Raw genomic sequence first — 14,098 nt, forward strand, 5'->3', positions numbered from 1 at the left:
ACCCAGCATTGCATAGTAGTGAATGATGGACAGTGGGGAAAACCGGAACAGAAGAGAAACAAAGCATTTGAGATGTTGTGTACAGAAGACTGTTGTAAACTAAGTGGACTTGTAAGGTAAGGAATATGGAGGTTCTCTTAAGAATTAACGGAGAAAGGGACAGGATGATAGGAAATGTGTTAAGACATCAGGGAATAAACTTCATTGTACTAAGGGGATCTGTGGAGGATAAAAACTGGTGAGAATGATACAGATTGGAATACATACAACAAATAATTGAGGATTTAGGTTGTAAGTGCTACTCTGAGATAAACAGGTTGTCACAGACAGGGACTGTCGCATGATATACTGCGAACTATGGATGAAGGGCGGGCAGACAATTCCATATTTCTAGATTTCCTAAAAGCATTCGACACGGTGTCCCACTGCAGACTTAACGAAGCTACGAGCATATGGAATAGGTTCCCGGATATGTGAGTGGTTCGAATAGTTCTTAAGTAACAGAAACCAGTATGTTGTCTTTGACGGCAGAGACAAGGATAGGGTATCGTCAGGAGTGCCCCAGGGAAGTGAGATAGGACCGATATTATTTCGCCGGCCGCGGTGGCCGAGCGGTTCTAGGCGCTCCAGTCCGGAGCCGCGCGACTGATACGGTCGCAGGTTCGAATCCTGTCTCGGGTATGGATGTGTGAGATGTCCTTAGGTTAATTAGGTTTAAGTAGTTCTAAGTTCTAGGGGACTGATGACCTCAGATGTTAAGTCCCATAGTGCTCAGAACCATTGGAACCATTTTGATATTATTTCCTATAAACATGAATGATACGACGGACAGTATGAGTAGCAGTATGCTGTTTTTCGCTGATGACGCTGTGGTGTACGGGAAGGGGTTATCTTTGAGTGACTGTGGGAGGGTACACGATCACACGATGATAGACGTGACTACTAGTCGGTGTGATGAATGGCAATTAGTTCTAAACGTAGAAGGAAAAACAAAACCTTAATGTGTGCATTAGAAATGTGTTGCTTGACACAGTCAAGTCGATTAAAAACTAAGAGTGACGTTGCAAAGTGACATGAAATGGAACGGGCACGTAAGGATTGCTGTAGGGAAGGCGCGTGGTCGACTTCAGTTTATTGGGAGAATTTGGAGAAACTGTGGTTTACCAGTGAAATAGATCGCATGTAGAATACTAGTGCTACCTATTCTTGAGTACAGTTCAAATGTTTGAGATCCGTTCCGGGTCAGATTAAAGGAAAACATGGAAGCAGTTCAGAGGCGGTTTGCTAGATTTGTTACCGGCAGGTTCGAACAAAAAGCAGGTATTACGGAGATGCTTTGGGAACTAAAATGGGAATCCCTGGAGGGATGGCGACGTTCCTTTCGAGGAAAGCTATGGAGAAAATTTACAGAACTGCCAACTGAAAGTGAGTGCAGAAAGATTCTACTGCCGTCAACATACATTTCGCATAAGGATCACGGAGCTTAGAGAAATTAGGGCTCTTATGAAGGCATTTATGAGTGAAACAGAAGGAAATGACTAGTGGTGGTAAAGGTACCCTCTGCCACGCACCGTTCGGTACATACAAACCGATGTATGTATATATGTATGTATATGTAGATCGCGTCAAACCAGTCAGCAGACTGATGACTGAAATGAAAGTGATGTTTGCTGTTTTCATGATCTTGCAAAATTATTTTACCTTTGTGCCCATATATCCTTCCTGTCGTCACAGTCGTCAGTTAGCCTACGAAGAAAAGTCATTTGCACCATCCATCTGAACTGTGTAAATTTTTCTGTTTGGTAACTTATTTTAACTGTTTGTATATCATATTTTCTGAGCCACAGATGGAGCAGCATTTCCTTAAAGCAGCGCGGAAACCGATTAAAAATGACACTCAGGCAGGTACGTCTACCCGATAAACGATCGTTAATCCGCCGGGCGGATTCGATCCAGCTCCGCTTCACCACACATTCTCGAAAAAATAGCACGCGGCGCGTTAGGACTATTAATAGCTAGACGGAACATATGCGCTGTAACGACAGTCCACTTTAATGCTGGACAAACATGTGGGGTTCAGAAACAACCGACGTCTGTATCGCCATTCGGATTCCAGGAAGACACGCCCGCAGTGCAGCGTGGAGGCAGCTAACATTTCCCTCTGACGTCAGCAGTGCCTGGCACCTCACAGCGGAATGCCAATGCTCCCAAGTGGCAGACGTTGCCCAGCAGAGACCTCCCGCTGCTGATAGCGGCACCTCGTACAGAGCTGTCGTATGAAGAACTTAAAAGTCAAACTGAACTGAAATAACCGATCAGCTTTAAGAAATGCTAAATGCTCGAGGTTTATAACACGCCAAGTTTAGCAATAAGAAACTTGAGCGTTTCGCGCGGAACTATATACGGAAACGATTACACTGAGCCGGCCGGGGTGGCCGAGCGGTTCTAGGCGCTAAAGTCTGGAACCGCGCGACCGCTACGGTCGCAGGTTCGAATCCTACCTCGGGCAGTATTATCACTTCACCGTCCTCCAGTTCACGAAGGTTTAAGTAAAGACGGTATTATTAATGGCGTGAAAGCATTCCACTCTTCACTGTACAGTAGTTTTCGGCGTATTTTTTGGTTTTGTTTTTGTTTTTCTAAAAACTGTTTCTAGAAGTAGATCTTTATAGTGGAACGAACATACTCTCCAAAAGACAGGCCTATTAAAAAAACGTACCATTTAAATAATAGGAGAGAGTGATTGGCACAATTGAGTTTGTGGTGGCGTGTCGCAAGAACAATGAACAGAAATGAGATTCCGGGAGAGAGTCTCCACTCTGGAAGGCAGTTTTAACCTCTCACGAGGTCTCAAGACAGCACACGTTCCGTTCCAGAAAGAGATTTATTGTGTAAACATCTGAACACACAGAAATCGCCAACAGCATTGCATTTCTCTACATCTATCGTCTATACTCCGTAAGCCACCTTACGGGGCGTGCTGGAGAGTACTTATTGTACTGGGAGAAAGTAATAATAGTCCGATTTTTCCTTTAACGCACGCTCTCGGAATTTCAGCAGTAAACCTCTCAGAGATCCCCAGCGCCTCTACTGTAGCATCTGCCACTAGAATTTCGAAGGAATGAAAGAAAGAAAGAAGGAAAGAAAGAAAGAAGGAAAGAAAGAAGGAAGGAAAGAAAGAAAGAAAGAAAGAAGGAAGATTAGAGTTTGACCGTCACGTCGACATAGAGGTCATTAGCGACCGAGTACAAGCACTGATTGTTAAAGGATGGGAAAGGAAATCGGACGAGCCGCTTCAAAGGATCTATCCCGGTTGGAGCGATGTAGGGAAGTCACAGAAAACCTGAAACAGGCTGGCCGGAAGCGGATTTGAACCGTCGTCCTCAGGAATGCGAGTACTGTGTGCTAACTACTGCGCCACTTCACTCAGTAGTGGAGTTTGATGTGCACCGCTGTGACGTTGTCGTACCCACTGAACGACTCCTTGTCGAAAAGCGCCACTCTCTGTTGGCTCTTCCTTGTCTCTTACTAATCCATCTCCTAAGAGTCCCAGGCTGATGAGCAGTACTCCAGACTCCGTAGAGCAAGTGTTTTGTAAGACACTTCTTTCGTGGATGAGTTACATGTCTTTAAGATTCTGCCAATGACATCCTACAATCTGCGTTTATTACAATTCGTTGTGTGTGTGCTTTCTACTTCAGGTCGCCCGTATGCTTACTCTGGTAGGGAACGCAATTGAAAGGCGTTCAAAACGGAGACACTGGCAGAATAAAACTAAACACATTCTATGAAGAGGGATGTGCGATGCTACTAATCTTTTGAAGAGATTACAGGATGTGGGTTCGGAACATTACGAAAACAGTGTTTCTACCTTTCGCGGACACCATTCTACCTCCTGGGGACAGAATGTAACATCGGTATCTGCACAGGTGTAATCTGACCAAAGTTTTCACACGTATTTCACGCTGTCAGCAGGAGTAACTTCTCTTGCGAGCGGCGCGAGTGTGCGCATCAGAGCTATTCGTGGAAGCTGTCAGTTACTTGTGCGTGGCCAGGGTCCGGCGAGTTGGTGTTGTGACGTGGAGACCGCACCGGCTACCCCGGCGGCGAATGGAATGCCGCCAAGCGGCCCACTTGGAAAGAAGCCACTTCTGCGCTCTGTAAACGATCTCGTTCGTCCCTGAGATGCGGCGACTGTGTGTCGTAAATCGGGCCTTTAAAGCAACGCCGAACTGCAAGGAAAACGCCAATAAAGAACAAACGTTACCAAAAATATTGCGGATCCCACTCAACTGGTCACAATCTAAGCGATAGCCCTTATCTACATTTTGGAGGAAATCACGGAAATCGACTCGAAAAATTCTATTTCATAAAACCGTGTAAACGCATTAAAATGGTTTCAGAACTCAATTTTCATAGCATTTATTTTTCGATTTGACTGTGTAATGGCTGTGTTAAAGTAGGTCAAAGCAGCTCTTAGGAACATACCAGTAAAAAACACGAAACTCTGAAGAATCAAACTCCCATGTACAAAACAACTTCTGATTACTTTACAGGTGAGTTAAGCGTGTATGCGAGAACGCTTTGAAAAGATATGAAACTGTGGTAAGTCTGCTGGAAGTCGCTGAGTGCTCTCAGTCTCAAATACAGGATGAATATAATCTGGGTATTTGTGCACTACGAGTTGCACTGCTTCACGACAAATCTAGCTGCTAGCTTTAATACTTGTCTTACTGTGTAAAATCTTTAGTGTAAGATTATACCTCTTAATGAGTGGATTTTGACAGAATTTAATTTTTTAAATTCGGTCAGTAAATTGTTATATGAAATTTCTGTCAGCAGCGGATTCTGTTAGACAGGAAGCCCGAAACTGGGATAGGTGACTGCACTGGGCTTGTTGTTTAGGAATAGTTTGTTCAAGACGTCTTGATAGTTTTCGAGCGGTAAGGTGGGTGAGGCGTGAGAGAGAGAGAGAGGGGTGGTGGGGAGTGGAGGAAGAAAACTCCGCCTACCGAAGGGAATACGGAAATGCCTAATATTTAATGTACATATGAGTCGGCATATGTCACGTTTATTTGATTCATTACAGTTTTGCCTGAAGTGAGCGTGTTGAAATTGGCGCCAAGCAGAGTTTGTCAACGTGTTGTCATCAGACCAGAAGATCCTCGCGTCTGATGGGCGAAAAAATGGTTCAAATAGCTCTGAGCACTGTGGGACCTAACATCTGTGGTCATCAGTCCTCTAGAACTTAGAACTACTTAAACCTAACTAACCTAAGGACATCACACACATCCATGCCCGAGGCAGGATTCGAACCTGCGACCGTAGCAGTCACGCGGTTCCAGACTGCAGCGCCTAGAGCCGCACGGCCACACCGGCCGGCTCTGATGGGCGAAAACTGCTATAAATCCAATAATACGGTTTGTGTGTTCATTAGTTACAACTGTCATTGTAACCTATGTAGAAGATATCCCCATTCTGGATATCTAAAATATGCTGACGAACTCCATATAGGGTAGGGACCTAGTGTTTTCTGAGCACCGAGCTTATTTTCGGGGTTCGTCGTACCACTGCGTGCAAAACAGTCTCTCATAATGCTAAAATGTGTGTATCGCAAACGGTTTTGATGTTTGACTAACAAGTCCACGATGGGCTCCAGTGATTCTGAACGTTATTACTACAGTATGTTAAATTTCGTGAAAGTTGTCCACCCCAGTGGCAGTCGACACGCAGTTTAATACAGGCTTCTTCCTACGCTGCAAATCGCTCAACATTTTTAGCACATTGGTTATAACCGTTACACTAATTTGATTGTGTGATTCTGTAACGCACCTGCTACAGTAGCGAGAATCCATATTTTCTCCACTTTAAGCTGAGTATATCCCTCTTCATTTAAGCCTAACCCTTCAATTACCCCCACCTCTCCTACCTAATGGCACATCTCTTAGCAGTTCAGCTACACGTAACGATCCAGAATTTGGCGACAAATAGCGTCACGGGAGGTTTGCGCAAGCGCTCCGAGAATAAAGCAAGCGGGGAGACGGCGGGGAACGGCCATTTCTCAGACTGACTGCGGCAGCAGAACAGCGGCGGCGGCGGGGAGAAATAGCCGATATGTGCCAGGCACGTTCTCTCAGGCCCCGCTCGATGCGAAAAGCAGTCCACCGGTCGTCGCGCGTCCGCCAAAATATCACAACTGCGAGCCGTTATCAATTTTGTAACGGTAGCCTGTTACTCGTTTACGTGACCTCTGGGGAACAGCAGGGCAGGAAATCGAGCGTGTCCTCTGCAAAGCTGGGTATTTGCCTTTAACGATGTAGAGAAACCTATATCTGGGTGACCAGCAAGGAATTTCAATCCCAGAATCTTCATGCCTGCCCCCCCTCCCCCTCCCCCCCCCCATCTTCTCTCTCTGCTGAACGTTTGACTACAGAAAATGGTATCATCCATGTAGCTATGTATTTACTCGTAAAGCTCTTTATCCGGCATGGTAGTAATTTGTCGTATATCATTCGCTGATAGAAAGGACTGCCTGTGTGCATTCGTACGCAACCAGTTCTCTGCCTAACTTATTCTTATGATCCCTGCGCAAGCTACAAGGTGGAGTCTCCAGAACTGTTGCACAGTGTGCCTTCAATATCGATCCACCTAACGGTTGGGGTTGGGTTGTTTGGGGCAGGAGACCAGACAGCTAGGTCATCGGTCTCATCGGATTAGAGAAGGACGGGGAAGGAAATCCGCCGTGCCCTTTCAAAGTAACAACCCCGGCATTTGCCTGGAGCGATTTAGGGAAATCACGGAAAACCTAAAACAGGATGGCCGGACGCGGGATTGAACCGTCGTCTTCCCGAATGCCACATAACAGTGTTTCGAAAGAACGAAATTGGCTGTTTTTCAGACATTGCCTTTTAAGTTTTCGGAGTTCCTTTGTTACGTAAAATGAAAACTTAGTAGCTGTTGAATCTTCCAGAGTGTATGATCGTTGGTGACCTCTCGTCCAGAGCTGCACTGGACATCTTCAAATGTGCTCCTGGATCAGCTGAGTCTTATCGACGGAATATTCACCAGCAACATCTTTGTCAGATATTCGCCTGAGCTGTAATGACCTGTTACCATCCTAGCGAAGTGTGTCAGGATTCCTTCGATGTCTGCTGTCAGCTTCTCTGGGATTTAGATCAACTCACACTAGTGTCACGGTAAGACTAAGATAAAAAAAAAGGTGATTCAGCTGCTCCTACCAGCAGGTTTTATGTTATCCGCAAAGTCTTCGAAAACTATGCTCAAGATTGTCATACTTTCTCGCTATCTAAGCACGCACTATTAGTATTATAGAAAAACATGAACAGGTCTTTTCTGTAGGAAATTTAATGTAGTCAAATTTTGTACAGGAATACGATTATGCTGGAGATTACGGTTTTCGAGGTACTCAAGAAAAACGCGTTAGGTCACTTTTATCCCTTTTCTTTTAACAATTCGAATATTACGGTCTCCAGCGAAAACGTATCCAAATACAAAATTCAGCTACATAATATTTCCTACAAAAAGATATTGTTTATTTTTGTGTATCACTGCCAGCTTGCTCGTAACGATCGAGAGAATATGAAACTCTTGCATGTGGTACCTGAAGGCATTGCAGGTTGCGTAAAACCCATACGTAGGGGTAGCTGACTTGCCGTGTGTTTAAGCAGTGTAGAAGACTCAATGAGTTTACTACTAAGTTTGTCGTGCACACTAATAGATACGGAAGCTAGTAAATTGATAACATTACCTATAGGGGCAAGTTCTTCACTGTTTAGGTCATAATTTTGTCCATATCTCTGATTTTTAATGATAGCGTCGCCAGTACAACACAGATAACTTAATGACTTTATGTTGCAGTTCTCTAAAAAACAAAAAATTGCTAGCAATAGGGACTTCAGGCTTAGAGTACTATAGTTACTGTTATTGAACTAATAAGTTGTCATGTGTCACAACAACGCATATCCTGTCATAACATGCTGTTTACTGAAAGTTCGTTTCTCACACAGTGTATCAAAAATACTCAGATTAGAAAGCGACATACTAGTTATTATTCTCTATGCCGGCCGCTGTGACCGAGCGGTTCTAGGCGCTTCAGTCCGGAACCGCTGCTACGGTCGCAGGTTCGAATCCTGCTCGGACATGGATGTGTGTGATGTCTTTAGGTTACTTAAGTTTAAGTAGTTCTAAGTCTAGGGGACTGATGACCTCAGATGTTAAGTCCCATAGTGCTTAGAGCCACTTGAACCATTAATCTCTACGTTAGCTAATATTTGCAGCATCCTACACCAACAACGTTAGAAAAAGGGATGGTTGTGTGTGTGTGTGTGTGTGTGTGTGTGTGTGTGTGTGTGTGTGTGTGTGTGTGTGTGTGTGTGTGTGCGCGCGCGCGCGCGCGTGTGTTCAGTCTGAACGAGGTGGCGCGCTGATTACGACACTGGATCCGCAGTGGTGGACGCAGGGCTCCAAATCCACGTTCGGCCATCCAGATTTAAGTTTTCTATGGTATTTCTTAACCGCTTAAAGCAACTGACGGGACGCTTCCTTTGAATATTTCACGTCCTGTTCCTTTCTCCAGTCTGGTTTACTATTCATACCTCATTATCTTCACGAGGTATTAAAATCCTTCTATCCGTAATTATTCAAAATATTTTCATTCTGGACAGCATTGAACAAGGTTCAGAATAAAAACCAACTTGTTTTGTCATGCTAATTTTTGTAATCGAAATATATTCAAGAATTTATGATTGTTAAAATACTGTGTCCATAAAGTTCCACTATGCTTTTCAAAAAATTGTAACTTGGAAACTTATTAGAGAGACTGCTTTGTGGTTTCTAGTAAAACGACGTTCTCCTTTGTCATTTTTTGCAGATTTGACTTGGGCTGCAACAGAATGGCGTCAGATCAGGAGAAAGGGCTATAGGTCTACGAAAACCTACAAATACACTAAGATATCTGTGATAACCCGAATTTTCGTGTTTGGTGTGGCCTAATGCACGATAGGATGATAGGGCGATAGGGCGATTTTCTTGCAGGGAAAACCATAATGGGAAATATTTACCTGGGGAATAATGGGAAATAATGGGAAATATTTACAGCTTCTTCTACCACAGACCGAAGAGCTGTAGCTATCCGTCATCTTTCAGCATGATGATGCACCGGGATATTGGAGTTTGAACATGCAGCATGTGGTAAACGTTTTCTGAGAAGTGGATGGATCGTGATGGTTCCATCGCATGGTCCCTGCGTTCTCCCCATGCCATGTCGTTAGACGTCTTTTTGTATGGTTACATCAAGGATCGCATGTACACACCATGGCAGTAACATGGCTACCTTTCGTGCAAGAATCAATAAAGCAATCAAAACAGTTGACTTGTACATGTGCAGAACTCTAATACTGCCTTGATGTTTTACAAGCAATGATTGTGGCAGAGATTGACGTTCTGGTATAACAGAAAAACCTTTCCAACGAACCTAACTTTCACGTTGTAACTGCAAAGGTACTGACGCTTGTTTTTTCCATTTTTTCAACAAAAAAATTAATAATAAAAAAGAAACAGCACGGCAATGGAAGTGTGACTAGATGTATAGTTAATGTAACTGCAACACTGTAAAAAACACAAATCTGTGAAAGTATTCCTAACGCAGTATACAGTCCGGATCCGGAATCTTTCATCAAATTACAGAAATAAAACAACAACAAATATTCCTCTGTAAAGAGCGAACTGAACTAGATTGAAGTTTAATGTCTCCTCTACATCGCGGTCATCATACACGGTGTAGGGGGACAAGGGGGCTGGTAAGATTAGAGCAGAGCATGGGAACGCACAATTAAGCAAAAATTTGGATAGCTATAGGCGAGAAATGCACTGTTATTAATCTATGGGCATAAAAGACAGCCAACCAGTGACGAGTGCGAGAGTGTTTATGAGTGCATCTAGCAGTGTTGTTTTGTCCGACTAAGCAATTAATGGATTACAGTATTTTAGCTGAGTTGATTTAACGCTTCCGAGACGGGCCTGAGCTACCGTGGTTGGGGCCGCTGGGCGGTTTCTTTAAACAAATTTTCCGGCGATCATAGCACTGCTATTATACATGCAATAAATCTGTGTGATGTGTCACTTGAAACGATGTAACCTCCTTTTAACTTTTCGTAGAAGGTGAATTATGAGATAGTAAAATTAGTAAATATACAGTTTTACTGAACCATATTTTTATTCCGAAAGAAAATTTGTACACGCTATTCTTACACAAATTGCCTAATAGCGTTTTGTTTTGAACACTAACGCATACAAAGAGCTACAGCAAAATTTGGACACAATCAGGACGTTTCTTTTGGGCACGTTCTCCTCTTCTGGCTCTTATTGACAGACGAGACTAGTATAGACACAACACAGAGCAGCACTGTATAACGCGCTGTATTCGAGTATAGGACTGAATTCGAACACTATGTGGCAGCACATTGCAGAGATTCTTCCTTGTGCTGTCTACATGGTTATCGATAGGCGCAATGGCGGCTAACCGCCGGCCGCGGTGGTCTAGCGGTTCTGGCGCTACAGTCCGGAACCGCGGGACTGCTACGGTCGCAGGTTCGAATCCTGCCTCGGGCATGGGTGTGTGTGATGTCCTTAAGTTAGTTAGGTTTAAGTAGTTCTAAGTTCTAGGGGACTTATGACCTAAGATGTTGAGTCCCATAGTGCTCAGAGCCACTTTTTGAATGGCGGCTAAGCACTACACTAACGAGACTCTGACGGCGTCCACCTGAGTAACTAACATTGCAAGAGTCCTACTCGGGTGCCGCCGCAAAAGAGTTAATAGTCGAGCTTCACCGAGTAAACAACACAGAAAACTCGCATCTAACGTAAGCAGTGATGCATAGGAATTTGAAATCTGCCTAACTTTCGCTCTTCAGCTGAAATCATTATTTACGACTAATTTAATTACTAAACGCGCACTTTAGCATAACAGGTGTTAGCTGGGGCAGGTTAGTTGAAGAACACGCACTTCGCTGATTGGCTGTCGTTTTAGCGCCGTAGCTCCACAACGGAGCATTTCACACGCATGGAAAATTTTGCTCGATTCGACTTTCCTTGCCCTTTGTATTTTCATGTTTTCGCGGCGCAATGACTGCTCTGTTAAGTTTCGGGTATGCAGTTGCAAAAAGTCAGTTTCAGCTCCTGCTATTTCGGCTGTATGTCGTTCAGCCATCTTCAGGGTGAGCGGGAAGACTGACTCGCCAACACTCGCTCCATCCTTTTAAACTCGCGGATCACCCCACTGCGCATGCGGCCACTGGTTCACAGGCGCCAGAGACGTTAATCGGTGGCAGAGAGGTACAGTGTACATGAATTATATCTGTGGCTGTGCAATTGATCCAATGTGGGATGTCTATGTATCACACTGAGATTTATTGTCGCGACTTGTTTGGAAGTTTATTATTGAATGCGCAGGATCCCATACCTTATCCAATCTGAAGCCGGTGTCTCATGTGAAATAGGACGGATCCTGAGACCCACAAAGTAAAAGCGATTTTTCACTCTCCACCGAAGACAGCAGCACTCCTGGGGTTCCATTAAAGGTGATTTGGTGCTTCGGAAGCCTGGGGTTTACAAGATCCCGTGTCAGTGTGACCCTTCATGCATCGGACAAACGACACGTACTGTCCACGAAAGATGCACAGATCACCGCATGTACACCTGGGTCTTACAACCTAATAAACTGACGGTGGCAGAGAACTGTATTGACACTGGGCATTCTACGTTGTACGAGAACGTCGAAATTATTAGAAGACGTTGAATCATGCGGCTGCGCACCCGAAATTTAATGAAGCATTCGCTACACTGTTGTGACCCTACTACCACGTTGTTTATCTCTAGCCTGTAGAATGAGCTGCAACTCAGATGCATTAAGGTGGTGCCAAAGCGGCCTTTTAGTGTTTAAGTAACTATTCATTCGCATTATTCAGAAGAAACATTAAAAAATTCTGAATCATTTTGGGTGGACATGTTTTGCACCTACCTCTCCGTAGTAGTCTATCAAGCGACAAAAGAGGTCTGATTAATGTTCTTTTTAATAACTGTGTGGAGACAGCAATCTATAAACGGAAAACGGCGATGCCCTGACTGACGGACTGATCATCGCCCACCAGAAACCGCTAAGGATAGAAACTTCAAATTTGGAGAAGGTAGGCATCATTTAAGGAAGAAGGATTGTTCGAAATTCCACTTCAAAGGGGGGGGGGGGGCGGGGTTAAATAGGAGATGAAAGGTTTTATTACACTGCCGCTAATAAAACAATTTTTAAGCTATACCTATGAAAATTGGTATCTGTTTTCTCGATCAGAGATAAAGAAATACGTCTTTCAGCGTTTTTGGGAATTTTACCGATAGGGGGGTGAAAGTTTTTTTCTCAGAATAAATCATTATTGATCTAAAAACCATTTCTGAAGCTACACCTACGGAAAGACTTCTCGGTTACAAATATATAAATACATATTTCATTGCCTTTGGAAACTCAGGGGGCTGAAATAGGGGACGAAATGTTTTATGAAAATATTTTATTATGAAAGCATTTTTAAATCTAAATCTACGAATATTTTGAATTTCGCTTTGGAAACGAAAAAGATTACGTGTTTCACTGCTTTTGGACATTCAACCCCTGTGAGGCTGAAATGGGGAAGAAATTTTTTAAGAAAATATTTGTTATATTACAAAATGTTTAAAGCTAAATCTATGAAAATTGATATTTCACTTCTCAGATGTAAAGAAATGTATGTTGTGGGATGAAAGTTTCTATGGAAATATCACCACAAGAACGCAAAAGGCATAATTAAGAAAAACCTTCGACTCCAGCTACCAGGATTGCTTTTTCGTCAGAAGTTTTTTCGCGAAAGACCATGTTTCTACGGCCTTAATCAGCGTGAAAAGTTTAGAAGCAGTTGCAATTTGTGAACATAAAATTCGATTAAACAAAAGAAAAATTTGTGTGTACTATACGTCTTCATGAGCGAAGCAGCGGGCGTAAGCTAGTTGGTGATATGTGTCATTCGGGTCAAGTATTCTTCGTCGAATAATTTAGGAAACACTGAGGAAAACTACTTTATTAGTTGTCCAAGCATGATAACCAAATTAAAATATCTGTTTACATGGTTTTATAATTATAAGGTAGATACCGTATGTTTCTTGAGCCCTATCTCACTAGTCGTTGGGGCACTTTCCAGTTATCAGTACAGTGTACGGAGTGGTGTGTGTGTGTGTGTGTGTGTGTGTGTGTGTGTGTGTGTGAGAGAGAGAGAGAGAGAGAGAGAGGTGCAGGGCGGGCCTTACCGTAGTCTCCGTGCACGGCGCACATGTGAGGGTGCGCGGGGCACATCTCCTGCGGCTGCGGGTAGAAGTCGGCCGGGTAGTAGTCATATGGAGAGCAATACATGTCATTATGGTTTTCCACCGGCTGCCCCGCGACCATAGCCTTCAACATGGGAGGTTGCGGCGCCGGCTCGTGGCTGCTGGGCTGGAGCGCTGCTGCTGTCGTGGGCCGCGTCACGTCACAACGCTACTGTACATAGTCCCTCTGGCACGCGCCGCTCGATCTAGAACCAACACCACACCATCAGCGCCCGCCGCACGCCGCCGCCAACCACGCAGGAGAGATACCCTAGCTGGGGTCACGACGTGCTACCGTTATGAGCGACACTTTCGCACCCAAAATATGGGCTCCGGAGATATAAACGGTTTTTTTTTCATATTTGTTGTGTTATCGGCAGTAGAAACCGGTATAACCATTGTCACGCCGAGGTACGGTCGTTAGTGGCACATTTACACCGATAATATGTGCTCAGGAAATATAAACGGATATTTTTTTTGGTCATGTTATGGCAGCAGAAACCGGTACCCCCTCTAGATGTTTTGAGCATGACCGGAAATAAAGATTTATACTACACAGATATAGCTGAAGAAGGCAGAGACTTAAAGAACCAGTTTTTCAAGGACTGTAGAACAACGTTGTATTCTCCGTCGTATATTTCGTAAGAGAACCAAAAGTTGAAGACGATGGGGCTTAATAAGCGTGCTTTTGCTTAGT

General features: G+C 43.9%; 1 protein-coding gene across 1 annotated transcript in view; it reads right to left on the reverse strand.

The window, feature by feature from the left end:
* Nucleotides 1-14,098, reverse strand: part of LOC126236770 (fibronectin type-III domain-containing protein 3A) — a 330,311-nt gene that overhangs the window by 222,250 nt on the left and 93,963 nt on the right. Inside the window, exon 2 of the mRNA XM_049946340.1 lies at nucleotides 13,345-13,607. Coding sequence (XP_049802297.1) covers nucleotides 13,345-13,495 — 151 coding nt within the window. The 5' untranslated portion in view covers nucleotides 13,496-13,607. The remainder of the gene's footprint in view (nucleotides 1-13,344; nucleotides 13,608-14,098) is intronic.

The sequence above is a fragment of the Schistocerca nitens genome, chromosome 2, assembly GCF_023898315.1.
Source record: "Schistocerca nitens isolate TAMUIC-IGC-003100 chromosome 2, iqSchNite1.1, whole genome shotgun sequence".
Taxonomy (NCBI): Eukaryota; Metazoa; Arthropoda; class Insecta; order Orthoptera; family Acrididae; genus Schistocerca; species Schistocerca nitens.